At 42.4% G+C, this 14913-nt stretch overlaps 1 protein-coding gene across 3 annotated transcripts in view; it reads left to right on the top strand.

Moving 5' to 3' along the window:
• The first annotated feature begins 8834 nt into the window (after nucleotides 1-8834).
• kctd15b (potassium channel tetramerization domain containing 15b) overlaps nucleotides 8835-14913 on the top strand; it is a 28240-nt gene continuing 22161 nt past the window's right edge. Inside the window, exons 1-2 of one of the 3 annotated variants that reach the window (XM_085766287.1) lie at nucleotides 8835-9839; nucleotides 12799-12974. In XM_085766287.1, the coding sequence (XP_085622413.1) occupies nucleotides 9831-9839; nucleotides 12799-12974 (185 nt within the window). In that variant the 5' untranslated portion in view covers nucleotides 8835-9830. The other 2 variants (XM_085766277.1, XM_085766266.1) reach the window with 2 other exon arrangements.

The raw sequence follows: 14913 nt of genomic DNA, 5'->3' as shown, positions 1-14913 counted from the left end.
AAAAACACCATAAAGAAACACTTATAATTTCATAACACAGTCGAAAATAGCCTGAGACTTACACAAACAATAACATCCATTTTACACAACTCAACTGGGTGGATATCTACCCAAAACAACCATTGTAGTTGAAGCAGTTATATTTCAATGGCTCACAGCCCTAATAATATTCATCATCATCATACGGATTTGCCTTTTCCTTTGTTGGCATGAGAACACTTTTTTTTTTTAGCTTTTTGCCATTTATTCATTCGTGTTGCATCGTTGGTTGTTTGTTCCTGACAATGCCATCCAACTGTGAGCGCAGCCTACCAATGTTGAAACCCACGGTGCCAACTTTCTTGGCTGAGCAAAAAAAGTCAGATGACATCACACAGCAGTTTGTAATTCAGTATGTTTCATATGTCAAAGCGCGACGAGCCGACTTGTTAGTATTAGAATAGCAAACGATCAGCATGAATAATAATTATATCCCTCCAAAAGAGCTTTAACTGCCAAGATATGAAAATTCTCCCTCATGATTTAAAGAAAAAGTAGTTGTTACTGGCTGCGCGTGAGGATTGAAGATGCCAAGCTCACTGTGAGGAATCCTCCAACAATGTCTTTATTTGGCAACAGGGTCTAGAAATTAATGGAGAAAATGATGCATGGGAGGATATGCATTCATATTTTGGCCACTAATAGTTGCATTTATCGTTCTATCATTCAGCACAAACTATACAAACATACCCACATAAGTACAGCTACAACCCTGCTGGTGAATAAACCTCCAACAACTCCAACCTTCAGAAATCCTTCTAATTTTCCTGTCTGCTTCAACAGGAGCAAAGATGTGTAGCTATATGTGCACATGCAGCAAACAACAAACCTAGGAGGAAAATTATTTGTGCTCTTCATAAACCAGCAGGCTTCCTCTGCCAGTTCAAAAATGCTTGGCTTCTTTATCAATAAAGGTGCATCTCACATCAGAGTTTGCGCCAACATCTGTTGTTTTTTTTACTAGGGATTTTATTCACTTTGGTAACTCTCAGAGCTCCAACAACATTGAGAGTCTTTACACACTTTCCTCTTATTTCCTCGTCGCTGGCAGCTCTCAACAAACACCCCCCCAAAAAAGGCAGCTAGTGTTTCTCTCCTGCTCTCTTTCAAGGAGAGAGGTGAGCTTTCAATGAATCACCCTGTGCTCCCGCCGTGTTCTGAACTGTGTCTTCCCTTCGTCAAGCAGCGTGAGTGATGGAAGTGACGGAGGAGACACCTGCCCTGAACCACCACTGACAGAGAGGAAGAGAAAGAGGGAGAGAAGAGGAGTGAGAGAGGCGCACTGCCTGATGGGAGAAACACACAACGAGGCAACAAACTTGCAGAGACTATCACTTATAGTGACAGGCCAGGAGGTGCCGTGCTATTAGCAGGCCGTAGGGTAGGCCCAGAGCACGGCCCGCCCTACCTAGGATGGATGGGCCTCTCTCTCGGGACTAAATTAATACTGGGAGTCTAGTGAATTGCTTTTGGAACAATGTCCTCCTAAGGAGCTAATCAGACAGGAGTTATCTAGGAGTGCCTGTAGGCTGGCTGGCGTGGCTGAAGCACTGCGGCTGCCTGGCAGAAGGCAGGTGCACCACGCCGACTCGCAGCAGTTCATTCCCGATCAGGACAGAGGCGGTGTTATTCATTCCACTGGTGATGATGAATCCCAAGACTCCAAAGTTTCCAAAGAAAGAGTTTCACGTTTAAAAAAAGTAATGTTAAAGGAACTAGTGTAATCTTGAAGTAAATCAGTCAGATCAGTAAAATCAGTTTAACATATATCCTGTCATTGAGTTGACTTGGTCATTGTATTGGTATTTTTTTTATATCCAGCAGACACAGCACAATGTTAGCAGTCATTTGAACATATAAATGTTGGCCATGTTTCTGACCAACATTCGCCGTGCTTTTATCTCTGTTTTTCTTTCCACTAACTCCTAAGGGAAATATCTGGCACTTGTTTGGCATTTTTGCTGTGCAGGTAATGAACTGTGGGTTTTTCTGAGCTTTTTGTTGAAAACAGTCTGATACAGATGAGAGAGACCTCAAACTATAATGTTGAGGGCCCAAAAGGTCTGTATTTGTCAGTTCAAGTTGCCACATGCACATAGACTGTTATTTAATCCACCGCTAAAGGTATTATATAGTGTATCTTCAGATATTAAATAATTACAGATGTTTTAATTGCTGCACAGACAAAGCAGCATGTAGCATGTTTAAATCAATACTTTCATGGACGGGTTAACATCACTAAGGGGTAAAGTAAATATTACAACAAGAAACATGACTTTTTAAGTTTCAATTTATATTTTCAGACAAACCCAATGTGTATCATAGCTGAAAGTGCCTTGCTTGTCTTCAAGAGACCGAAACGACCCACAGAAATGAAGTAGTACTCGATATCAGAGCACCGACAGGATGAGGTCAGAGCTGAAACAGAGGGTGAAGCAACACTGAGACCACACACACAACTGAACCATAATGATCTGTGAGGGAATAAACTCTACACTCGCATGCACAATGGACACCCAGTGTTACTTATGGCCACTTAACACAAAGTGTTGGTGAAAGAAAGCTATGTCTGTGGGGCTGTGGGTTCCTCAGCCTGGGAGAGAGTGGTGCCTCCGGCAAGACCCGGCCTCGGCTCTGTCTCACCCTCTAGAGCTCAGCAAACACATTCACACTGTGATTCACTGCACAAAACAGATACATCATCAGTTAACAGGCTCGTAACACCATATCCAACAAAAAGCAAAAATGTTGGCTCTGGCTGTTGAGGCAGATAAATGTTACTCAGGGGATGTGGCACAACATTATATGAACCACTAGTGCATTATACATTGCATTACAGTACTTATTCAGTGGTGGTGGAGGTATGTAGAGATTTTGCTTTTACATCAGAATATTTTGTTATTATTATTCTGTAAAAGCTTTTCATTCAAACAAATGTTCTCATTCTGCAGCCTGTTGAAGATACATTACTATTGAATTCATAAAGTGTTGATACATTACTGTTTCACCGATACCTACAAGTAACATTTTATTGTTGTAGCCAGTGAGCATTATCCAGTTGTTGGATAATTTAAGAAAGAAGCAAAAACAAAGTTCTGCTGCACAATTCTCTGCCTATAACTTATGATTAGTATTAATGCCACAGGACTCAGCACCAACACACTGTTGTTATCCTGCATGTTTCTTCTTCTTCTTCTTCTTCTTCTTCTTCTTCTTCTTCTTCTTCTTATTATTATTATTATTATTATTATTACTATTATTATTAGTGCCTCATAAGAAAAGTAACTACTAGCTACACTAAGCTGAGTACAGTGAAGTAGGAAAAAAAGCTAAGTAAAGTTGATATTTATCCATCAGAGAAAATATCAACAATAACAATCTATACTCCACAAATGAATACTATGGGGGGAAATGACAAAAAATTACTTGGAAAAGAACTCTATTAAGTCTCCATGAGGTATGATAGAGATGATTCTACCACCCACTGTGTTGTTTACTGTAAAAGACATAAAACTCAAAGGACATAACATGGAAAAAAAACTGTTCTTTGTGTGTCTGTAACAAAAAAACAAAAAAGGACACTACCGTTCAGTGTATGAAAACTGGATTTTCACCAACTAAAGTTGGTGGGATTGCATGTTGTGACCATAAAATGTCATCAGCCAGCAGCCTCAGTCCCTATCAGGCAGTCTGCTGCACAGAGCACTCTCCTCTAGCCTTGGGTGCTGGCCACACTAGCTGGCACCCTCCCCTCCTCTCCTCTCCTCTCCCTCCCGCTCTCCCTCCCCACAACCCCTCCGCCTCTCTTTCTTTCTCTTCCCTTTCTCTGTCGTTCTCTTTCTCTCTCTCTCTTTTTTTTTACCAGACTGCAGTGACCCACCCTTCCCTCCCATCCCCCCCCAACCCCTCCCCCTCCCCTCCCTGTCACCCTGAGGCGCTCCGCTTCCATAGTGTCAGTGCGGAGGCCTCAGTGTTGACAAAGCAGCAGGCCTTCAGAAGACACATCAAACCCTGTCCCTCCTCTGTGCTGTTAGGGAGCTCAGTGCACAACAAAAGGACAGGGACTCCAGTTTGAGTCTCGGGCCATAACTAGTCTCAACAACATAGCTACAGACAGAAAAAGGCCCTGGAGGATGCCGTGTGTACCACAAGCTCAAACCGTTCAAGACGAGATCCGTGTTTTCTGACTGTTGTGATGACAGTGTTGTGATGGATGATTGTAAATATAAAGCATAAGTCAAGGCTGCGGGTTGATGCCATCATGACACATGCACTCTAATGAGTACTGTGGGTGCTCTGCAGTGCCAGGGACTTCCCCCAAGGCATATTGAGTGTGTGTGTTGGGGGGGGGGGGGGTGTATGTGATGCATACCAGATGTGATTGGAGACATCACACTGTTCACATTGTTACTGCTAACCAAACAGTAGCAGCAACAAAAGCAAAAGATCATTTTTCCTCTGTTCACACATTCACAGCATGACGCTGGATGTGTGTAAGACTGGTTGGAGCTAGAAGCACAATAACATATTTCAGAGGATTTTTTTTTTTGTGAAGATTTTCAGAGAGTATTGCAATAAGAAAAAAACTGTTTGATGATGGATATGACAAGGACTCCAAATAAAGTCATAGTATCACCTCTTCTTTTGTGAATGACGAAAAAGAGAAAATCTCACCCCTGTACAAACAAACAGAAATCTGTCAAAGCGCTGCTGATCATCACCCTCCAAACATGAGGCAGAAGGCCTCGGTGAGTCTGTCTTCACAGGTATCAAACACTTACGCCTTGTTTATATTCTGTGATTAGTTCGTCACACCACATGATGGCAGCAAAAGAGATTCTTACTGTAAGCCAAATCTCACAGACCGGCCCAGATGTTTGATGTTCTGTCCCAGAGAAGTGATGAAGTGATCAGGTTCATAGGATTACTCTGAACTTCAAAAAGAGATTCTTCCTAGTTTGAGCTGAGAAGTGAGCAGAAATCCATTTCAGTCTGGTTATACTCACTCATACTCACTTTACTCTTTTCACCCTTTTACCCTTTTCACTCAGCCTACAGAAAACCTCTTAGATCCCCAAAAGGATTAAAGGGATAGACATCTGAGAAGACCTGAGACCAGTTAAGGGATGAAGATAAAGAAAATATATTTGTTGCACCAAACTGTGTTTATTTCTCCAGGTTTTATTAACCAGGTGCTCACACCAGTAGTACATGACTGTACATAATTAGATCATTTACTTAATAATGAAATCATCTATCCGTAAGAAAGGTTGTGCATTTCAAACATATAGTTCAACTTAAGTACAAATAGTATCATCAGAGAAATGTAAGAATCAAATGTACTGGGTGTTGTTTTTGTTCCAATGATGCTCTAATACTGTATTGTGTTAAAGTGTTTTATCAACCCATCAGTCAACACTTAGTCAGTTCAGTGTCTTGCCCAACAACATTTGACTTTCACAATGGAGGAACAGGGAATCAAACCACCCCACCGATACACAACCTGCTCTGCCACCCATTTAGAATATTGATTATGTAACAAGCATTTATATAAGTTATTAGTCTGTTAAAAAAAAAACATTTTTAAGTTACAGTAATAACTGTAGATGTAAAATAAATCAGAAGAATAAGCAGAACAATATTTCCCTCTGACTTTTCCTGATTACTCACATTCATATTCAAATACAGTAGCTGAGTAAATGTACTTAGCTACTTTGCTTGTGTTAAAAACACACGACCACTCCTGCACACCAAACTGGTCTAGGGTCACTTTTCCTAGCAGGTAAATATTTACTAAATTTCTCAGCCTGATAATCTGAACACATCAAAGAGATAACCTGACAGCGTCATGGTCATTGCAGTTTTACCTGTAAAAGTGGAATTGACTCATAACAGCAGCTCTCAGGAGCACACAGAAAGTACACACTCTCTTTGTGCTCAGCTTTTTCGGAAACTTAATTGCTGGCATTAAGCACTTGAGGGAATTCTTCACTGTGCTTGTTAGGTGTTTGTGTGCAACACAACCCCACACGTTCTATTAATAAACTGACACACTCTTACCCTCCCTCTCTCTCCCCCTCTCTCTCTTTCTCTCCCTCCCTCACTCTCTGAGATAATGAACAATAAGTGTCGCTGCTACACCTCAGACACACACCAACATCAAGCAGAATGTCAAATGGCTGGAAGAGCGGAGCGATTGACAACAACCGGGCTCCACAAGGCATGCAGATTACTAAAAGCAAGTTCTGAATGTTCTTTTCAAACTTTCTCCACATGCCAGAGGGGAAAGTAGGAGTGTTGATCTGATGTGAAACGCTTGAAAGAGATTCTTGCAAATGCTGGCGTTTAGAGGGCTGGATGTGACTGTATTGCACCTACTGTTTTCACCTCGGTGCACAAGTACAGTGTGTTAGTGACCTAGGTTATGTGTATGGAAAAAAAATAGATGCCCATTGGCCAGACGCCCCAGAGGCTTTACTGGAAATGCCTTGGGTAAGAAAAAAAAACATGGAAATTATCATGAAAAAGAAAGTCAGTATGTTTCACTGTGTGTTTGGAGTAAAACTACAGTATATTTAATAACCCCACAGTGTATCCAGCGTTTTAGGTCACTTAAAGATCTGAAGAGCACTAAATACATTTTTAAAACATTTGAACTTGGAACCCATAATATTTTTTACATATCTATCTGTATATACATTTATAGAGGGTATATACATCTATCAGTGATCCTAAGTGAGGTGCTTCTGCACAATGTCGCTGCTAACCAGCAGATGGTACTGTGTTCTAGCTTCCTGTGATCCAGTAACACACACACACACACACACACACACACACACACACACACACACACACACACACACACACACACACAGAAAGACCCAAACGGATTGATTCTTCGGTGTGGGACCCTGACCTGGTTGCACAATTTGGCTTCCCCAAAAAATATACCCACACACACACACACAGAGAGAGAGTTTAACAGATCACTGTATTTAAGTCTAGCAAAGTGTTATATCATCTTAACAAAAGATGAATGAATGTGGCAGAGTCATACTGCAGTGTTTGTTTTACCTGATGACAGGTCAAAATAAAGGTGCATTTCTGATGTTTATCAGTAAGTAGCACATAGTTTCTTCAGAGGTAGTGTGAGCTGTGACAAAGCAGGGTGAAGAGAAAGGCACGATATTGTCCTCCTCTGTGCCACTTTAGGCAACCCCACTAATAGCTCATGCTTTTGAACCTAGGGGCAAAGTTATTATTCTTATATAGGGTCATGCATTAATTCATGCACTTCATTAACATATGATGTCTGAAGGAGACTTTGAAATTTTGATTGATTTTCACTTTCACTTATTTTTATGTGCAGGCTTTTCTTGCTGCATCTTAAACACATTAATTCAGAATTAAACACAAATCTGTGACTTTTGGAAAAGCCAACATTTGAAATTACAGGTTGAATGTGTTGGAACAATACTTAATGAAAAACTAGAACAGAGCTGTTATCTCTGCCTGTGCAGCAGGGGGACCAAACATCAATAATCTCATTACTTGGGTCAAATATTACAAACAGATCTGAAATCAGAAATATGTTTTTGTTGAGGCTGCAGTTCATTTATTATTATTATCTAGGCTATATATTTATCATCATGGGAACATTTTAAAGTATGTTAAAGAAACAGCAGCCTCCGTCAGGCCATTAACCTGCCGAGCTGCTGGTCAGGAGGGCAGATGTTTGGATCTGTTGTGAAATCTCAAAGCTGCATGCAAATCCTCAAGATGACCTACTTCTTTCCTTCCACATAGACACTCCGCTAAAATCCATAAATTAAGGAAATTAACTGATGGGGCCCGGGGCCACTTTGTAAGCTATTTAAATCTTTAAATTTACAACATCCCTGCATACTTCATGTAATTGAACTAACTCCGGGCTTGTTTCCTTTAATGAGAAAAAAAACCCAGTTTCCCCTCCAGTTTGTACCTCTGGAAACAACAAATCTGTGCCAGAGGGGATGATGGGAGCGCTGAGAGGCGCGCTGAGGCCTGTCTAATTACTGAGACTTCTTTCTCACACTCCTACCAGTGCTGCTGTCAGATCACCTGCATGGCTGCATTACTTCCAGAGCAAAACACTGCAGGCTAAGTCCAAAGGGAGCATTAAAGGTGCTGTCATAACGACGCTTTTAATTACCATAAGCTCAGTGTGTCCTCACATGTTTTCATGGACAATAGACAAGTTTCCTCAAAGACAGTATACAGTCATTTCATGTGCACCAATAAGTTTCTACACTGGTTGGCGCCAAATATCAAGAAACGAATATTTACGCTTCTCTCTGGATGCTGGTACAGAGTAATTACTGGGCTCAATGTTGCATCAATTATTCACAGTTATTTACCCGCAAATAAACAAACATGCAAATAAATAAATAATCGTCTCCTGGGTATGAGGGTTAACACCTGCCCGACCCCACTCCTACCCCCCACCACACACACACACACACACACACACACACACACACACACACACACACACACACACAACCTCATCTTCCCTGGGTGCAAAAGTGGCGCAACACTTTGAGCGTCTGATGTGTGTGTGTGTGTGTGTGTGTGTGTGTGTGTGTGTGTGTGTGTGTTGAAGAATAACAATAATAAGCCACAATCTTATTTTACAAAAAAAAAAAAGTCTGGAGGCTGCCCGCTTTCATTGGAGAGAGTGAGAAGGAGGAGGTGGAGGAGGAGGTGGTGGTGGTGGTGGTGGTGGTGGGATGGGGGTGGTGGAGGGGGGATGAGGGGGGAGGGGGGTGGTTCTGGGCAGATATCTCCATCTAAGCCCCGCGCTATAATTGAAATGGCGCATTTGGCTGCGGGCAGGTTGTGAGGGCGCTTTCGCAGCAGCGTGCATGCATGTCCATAGACGTCATTTGATTTTTTAATGGCCTGCAGGAAATTTGGCGTTACAACTCCAGACATTAAGGCAAGAAAAGAGAAGGGAGAGGAAGAGAGGGAGAGAGGGAGAGAGGGAAAAGCAGGGACACAGAGGGGAAATCATCGCATGTAACATATTGGTTCAAGGATACCTCTTCATTTTCAACATATTTTTTTATTTGTTATTATTTTTTCCCAGAGACTTTCATCAACAAGTTACTGCGCCTTTATTAGAGGCGATGTTGCCTGAGTGAAGGACTATGGCAGCCCGCCTGGCTTTAAACTTTAAATTTAGGCTCGAGATGGAGATGGAGATGTATGCCTGCTAGCTGGAACTGCCTGGGGAACTATTACATCAGACGAAATGACAATGATTAAAATCTGCTTTTTGCTGCTCTAAATCTATTGAGCGACTGACAGTTGACTGTTAGGTTTCCTTCACCCTCTAAAATCACAACTTCACACCGTTAAGGGGAACGGTCTACTTTTTTTAGCCGGAAAAAAATAAGATAAGTTATTATATCTGTGCAGTCATAATTTCGGGAATAGGGGGTATCACGTTTTTCTTCCTTGAGAAAATTGCCTGGGCGAGAGAGTGGAGTTGAGCTAATTGTAGCCTAATCCGTGGCCCAGAGGCGCTTGGGCAGCCCGGAGCAAGAATTTTCTTTTTTAGCTCTGCTCTGTTATTTAGAGACGGATTATTGGCTTTCTTCTTCTCATAACAAACCACAGGGGCAGTTTCACTTAGGCAAAAAGGCAGACAAGAAGCTGAAATACGAAGCGGGATTCACAACAAGAGCGCACATTTTTTTTTACGCGTATCCAAAATAAGAGCACAGAAGGGGAAGGAGATCATCTCATCTATGTTCAAGGTAAGAACGCTTCCTGTGCGCTTTGGTACAAAGAAGCTCGCTGAGGACAGGTCGAGCCAGCCTTTTGCATTAAGAGCCTTTTAAAGCCACAGCAGTCTCTTTGCGAGCTGTCCATCCCGACCCGCAACCTGGTGTTTTTCGCCACAAAAAAGAGAGCAAAAAAAAAGAAAAGGAGCAGTTTTGTGTGTGGGATACGGAGCAAACACTTGGCTTTTCCGTGCGGCAGTATATAGGCTCGTGCTGGAGCTGGATGGTGGTGTTAGTTGTGTCGAGGGGCGTTTGGAGAAATATATTTGATATTTTTTTGAGGGGGGGTTTCCGCGAGAAGCAGCTGGGACTGACCACCGGCACCGGATTTCTTCTGGACTCCCTACAATGTTTGAAACGGTATGGTGATATTTCAATCTTACAGAATGCAATGTTTTTACGCACAGACACGGATAAGTGTGCACACTTTTCGAAAGAGATTGGTCGAACTGGTGCTGAAGTGAAGTGGTTACAAACCTCCACTATCACCATCACTTATTTTCTCCCAGACTGGACACTTAACACGTGTGCTTTTTATCAAACGGGTCGTGAATTACACGTGTCCGGATTATGCTTTTAATTGTACAGCAGGAATAAGACGCCATGTTGAGCTTTTGGGCGAATTAAAGGCAAAGCAACACTGGCTTGCAGTGTTCCCGTGGAGTGGGATGTTGTATCGCATTGTGTCCTATCTAAATGTTTCCTCCCCTACACCACCACCACCTTGTGTGTGTGTGGTTATTTGTGTTGGCGATAGTTGGCGATTTTATGTGAATGTCACGAGTGTGAAATCGGCGACGGTGTGTGTATGTGTGCGTGCGTGTGTGTCTGTGAACAGGGTCAGTGGAGGAAGCAGCGGCGGCAGCACAGCAGCTCTGAGGAGAAAGTTGGTGCCTTTACAGCTGCTGGGATTTTTGTGGAGGAATGTATCATACACGGTGTGTGTGTGAGAGAGGGAGGGGGTGGGGGGATGGGGGTCAAGGGAGACAGAATGTTGAGATAATTAACACTGTGATTGATTAAGATTTATGGTCAATTTCTTCCACTTGGTCTTTATATATATATGTATTATGCTCATGTACATTGTGATTTAGTTGGTTAAGTGTTTGATTGTAGAGAGAGAGAGAGAGAGAGAGAGAGAGAGAGAGAGAGAGAGAGAGAGAGAGAGAGAGAAGGAGGGGGGGGCGTAGCGGTGGGACAGCCCGGTGTGTGTAGCCTTTCCCAAAACTTCTTAAGTCCTTCCAAGTTTTTTTTCCCTCTTTTCCTGGGATTTGAAATGTAATCCCGTCCTCCTGTAATCGTATTAAACGAACATGATACTGCTGTGAGGCGGACACCACCCTGGAAAACACACACACACACACACACACACACACACACACGAAGTGAGCTCCAGTCTCACTTCGTGGCCCGCGGCCCGCTTCCCTCGGAGCCGCAGGGATGATCTGGACTATCACAAGCGGCCTTCAGTTCCCCGGGTATGACCGTAAAAGTGTCCATATACTTGCAACATCTAGAACCGATCGATACTGCCGATTTTCCGGAGGCTGACTTTGTCTCTGTCCTATGGCGATCTGTTTAAATGTGTGTTGTGAAGCTCCAGCGCTTTGTTTTAAACTTGTTGTTTTTGTCATTTGCTGCGGCAGGGAAGGTTTGTGCGCCAACCACATCCTGAGTCACAGGGGAAATCCAATGAAAAGCAGTTTCACAACAACAATATTTTTTCACACACACAAACACACACACACACTCCTCACATGACCCCCTCATCCTTCTGACATTGACACTGTGTCATATTAAAAAGTGGTCAAACCGAGGTCCGGGCTTTGGTTCACCTGGAAGCTGTTGGCGCACAAATTACGCACGACTGAGCTGGAGCGCAGAGGCAGCTCGGGATCAAATGGCGCCGTATCGAAGTGAATTCAAAATATTTTCTCTTAACATTTGATCAGATAATCAGACTCAGCTCCGCTCTGACCTCTGAGTGCACCAGGCTGCTGCCAACAAGCTGCAGCCACTCACCTCCACAACACAATGCAGCCTATGGCTCTGTGGAGTCAAGCGTGTTATTTTTTTTGAGTAACTTTTTCTAACAGTATCCTTGTGATAGCGACACACACAGAGAGAGGGAGAGAGAGAGAGAGAGAGAGAGAGAGAGGGGGGGAGAATACGATATGCTTTATTGTTTGGCCTGTGAGTGTTTATGTGTAGTTGTAAAGTTATTCCCCATACGCCACAGTTTAGGTCACAAGCATCTGTAGTTACATGCCATGCGATCATCTTAATCCTTTGTGTGTTGAAAGTATAGGTTATATGTGTGTGTGTGTGTGTGTGTGTGTGTGTGTGTGTGTGTGTGTGTGTGTGTGTGTGTGTGTGTGTGTGTGTGTGTTAAGGGGAAAGTTGCCCCCCCCCCCCGACGACATCCACCCCCCTCTTCCTTCCCGCCGTGTGTTCCTTGCTCTCGGATTAGTGGTTGGTGTGTCTGGGCGCATCACGTCTAACACATAAGGCGACCTTTAATTAGAATATTGCAGCAGCAGTTTGTTTTATTCCCCTGGAGGCTGACACCTAGCAGTCCTCCCTCTCTCTCCCCCACCCCCATCTCTCTCTCTCTCTCTCTCTCTCTCTCTTCTCCCTCTCTCCTTCTATCTGTCTATCTCGCTCTATCTCTCTCTTCACCCTGGTTTTCTAATAAGCATCCTCCTATCCTCGCCTCCGGTGCTGCACAAAAAGATGCAAACATACTTAATTAGAGCGGTGGCAATAATTTCCAGGCTAAATATGCGACCAGACAGACATGGAAGTGATCTGATACCATTCAGAGAGGATACTATCTGCTTCCCTGTATAGGATCACTGTGGTGTTGTGTTTTTTTTTATTTTATCCTCTCTCTACCTTTACTCCCATGGCTTTTCTGTACACTTGCTTTCAGGAGGGAAGAAGCATGTCACGGCTGTCTCTGACCCGGTCCCCGGTCTCTCCCCTGGCCGCTCAGGGGATCCCTTTGCCGGCTCAGCTGACCAAGGCAAATGCCCCGGTGCACATCGATGTCGGGGGACACATGTACACCAGCAGCCTGGCGACCCTCACCAAGTACCCAGACTCCAGGTAAGACGCACTGCCTGCTCGTCACACGTGCTGGAGTTAGTTTATTAGTTCATTTGCTTTATTTTATCCATCAGAGGGAAGATTTAATCTGAATTTTTTTTGCATCTTGTTGATTTTGTTTAACATGCTGCACAGTGTTAAAATGATAGCCTATATATAAATTAGAAAAAGAAAAAAAAATTGAGAACCTTTTCTGCTGAAATCAAAGCAGATTTAAATGAATTTGAACCTGTTCAAGTCAAGTCTTCATTTATTGCCTTAATACTGCATTTCTGTCATAAAACCAATTATTACATCATTTAACTGGTGTTGTCTTAATTAAGTCTAATTGGATTATTGCTGTTACAAGTCATTTAGCAGACTGGCATTGAGACAACTTCTTTGGTGACATCTGCCCTGAAAACTTTAATATCTTTTCTGTCCATGTGGGAGCATTTCTCCTGTCTTCATTATTTCTATCCTCTCTTAGCTTTAAAAATGATGAATTTGATTGTTTTTGTTTGTTTACCTGTGATTATTTTTAATTGCCTAATCAAATCCCTTTAATGCTTTTATTTATTTATTTTATTTTTATCTTGTTTCACATGGTTCTTGTTTTTGAAAATTCAGCTGCTGCCAAAACTTGCCTGTACTGTACCTTTAACATTTTACCTCTGATTTTCAATGATACTGTTTATATGAATTTACATACCAAAAACACACACATTGCTGCGTGCACTACACCCTCTTCCACAGCACTTTAAATTTTTCCCCTCCCTGTGAGTAAGATCAGAGTACAGTTAGGAATCCTTGGAGGAAAAACAGTGACGTACATGTCCAGATCCCTGTCATCAAAGCTGATGTGGAGCATGCTTCTGAACAGATTAAAATCTCGCTCTTTGGCCTGTTACATATTGATTTTCTTGGCTATTTTAGAGCCAGCATTAACCATCATCAGTTCTGCCTCATACTCGTTGTTTGTGCTACTGTACATACATGTGCTATTGGAGACGTTTTATTCTGTATATTCCTATTTGGTGAGGCATTGTAATTTTTAGTAAGAATTTACAAATGGATGTTACTGCAGTCAAACTTTCCAACTGAAAGAGTGACTTTCTGCTCATGTCATATCTGTGTGAACTGTGTTCTGACACGTTGTGAGATTTAGATTTTTAATGCGCTTCCTTTGCAAGATTTAGTCATGATTTTTGAGATTGTGTAAGAGCTGCTGATGATCCACTTTCCCACTTTATTCACATTTTTTGCTCCATCCACAAACAAGGTGACACCAGCAGTACAGCAGTAGCACTGAAAGCAAACTGGTGAGAATTCTCAGTTCAGAATAGACATTTCCATACGCCCCATTCCCCCCCCCCCACATGAAACTAAAACTACGGAACGTTTCAGGCCCCATGCTTTTTTCCTTTAATGCAGCGTGTCATTCATTACATTATACAGCCTTCGATTCTGCGTCAGCTGACAGAGTCCCATGTGGGCTAAGGTAAACATACACCAGGTTGTTAGAAAATCTGCCAAATTGGCTACAGGAAAAACTCCACATAATCCCTCGGTAATTACGTCTTGATATTCGGATAGTCCGCTGACAGGAAATCCCTGACAACTCTCCTTTTTCTTATTGAATATGGCATGTGAAAAATACAGCTCATCCCAGATGAGGCTTGACGATTGTTTTCGTTTTAAGATGCTTTTTTGTGGATCACGGTTTCAGTGTCGTATCAGGTTTAACCATTTGCCACAAGGCAAGAGCTGGTTTCTATCAAAATGTGTTGATAACAGTTAGATCTGGTCATCACCTGTTAAGGGAACAATCACCTGCTTTAAATCAGTTTTCAACACAGATTTCCACCCACTCTTCATTTGGTGTTTTCCTGTTGCTATTGTGTTTTTTTTTAATTTTTATGCTCTGATGCAGCTTCACACTTTACAAAGAACTTATTCA

The sequence above is a fragment of the Trachurus japonicus genome, chromosome 3 (assembly GCF_045865225.1).
Source record: "Trachurus japonicus isolate A0001 chromosome 3, Traja_1.0".
Classification (NCBI taxonomy): domain Eukaryota; kingdom Metazoa; phylum Chordata; class Actinopteri; order Carangiformes; family Carangidae; genus Trachurus; species Trachurus japonicus.
The sequence above is the reverse complement of the archived record's forward strand: the minus strand, read 5'-3'. Positions and strand labels throughout refer to the sequence as shown.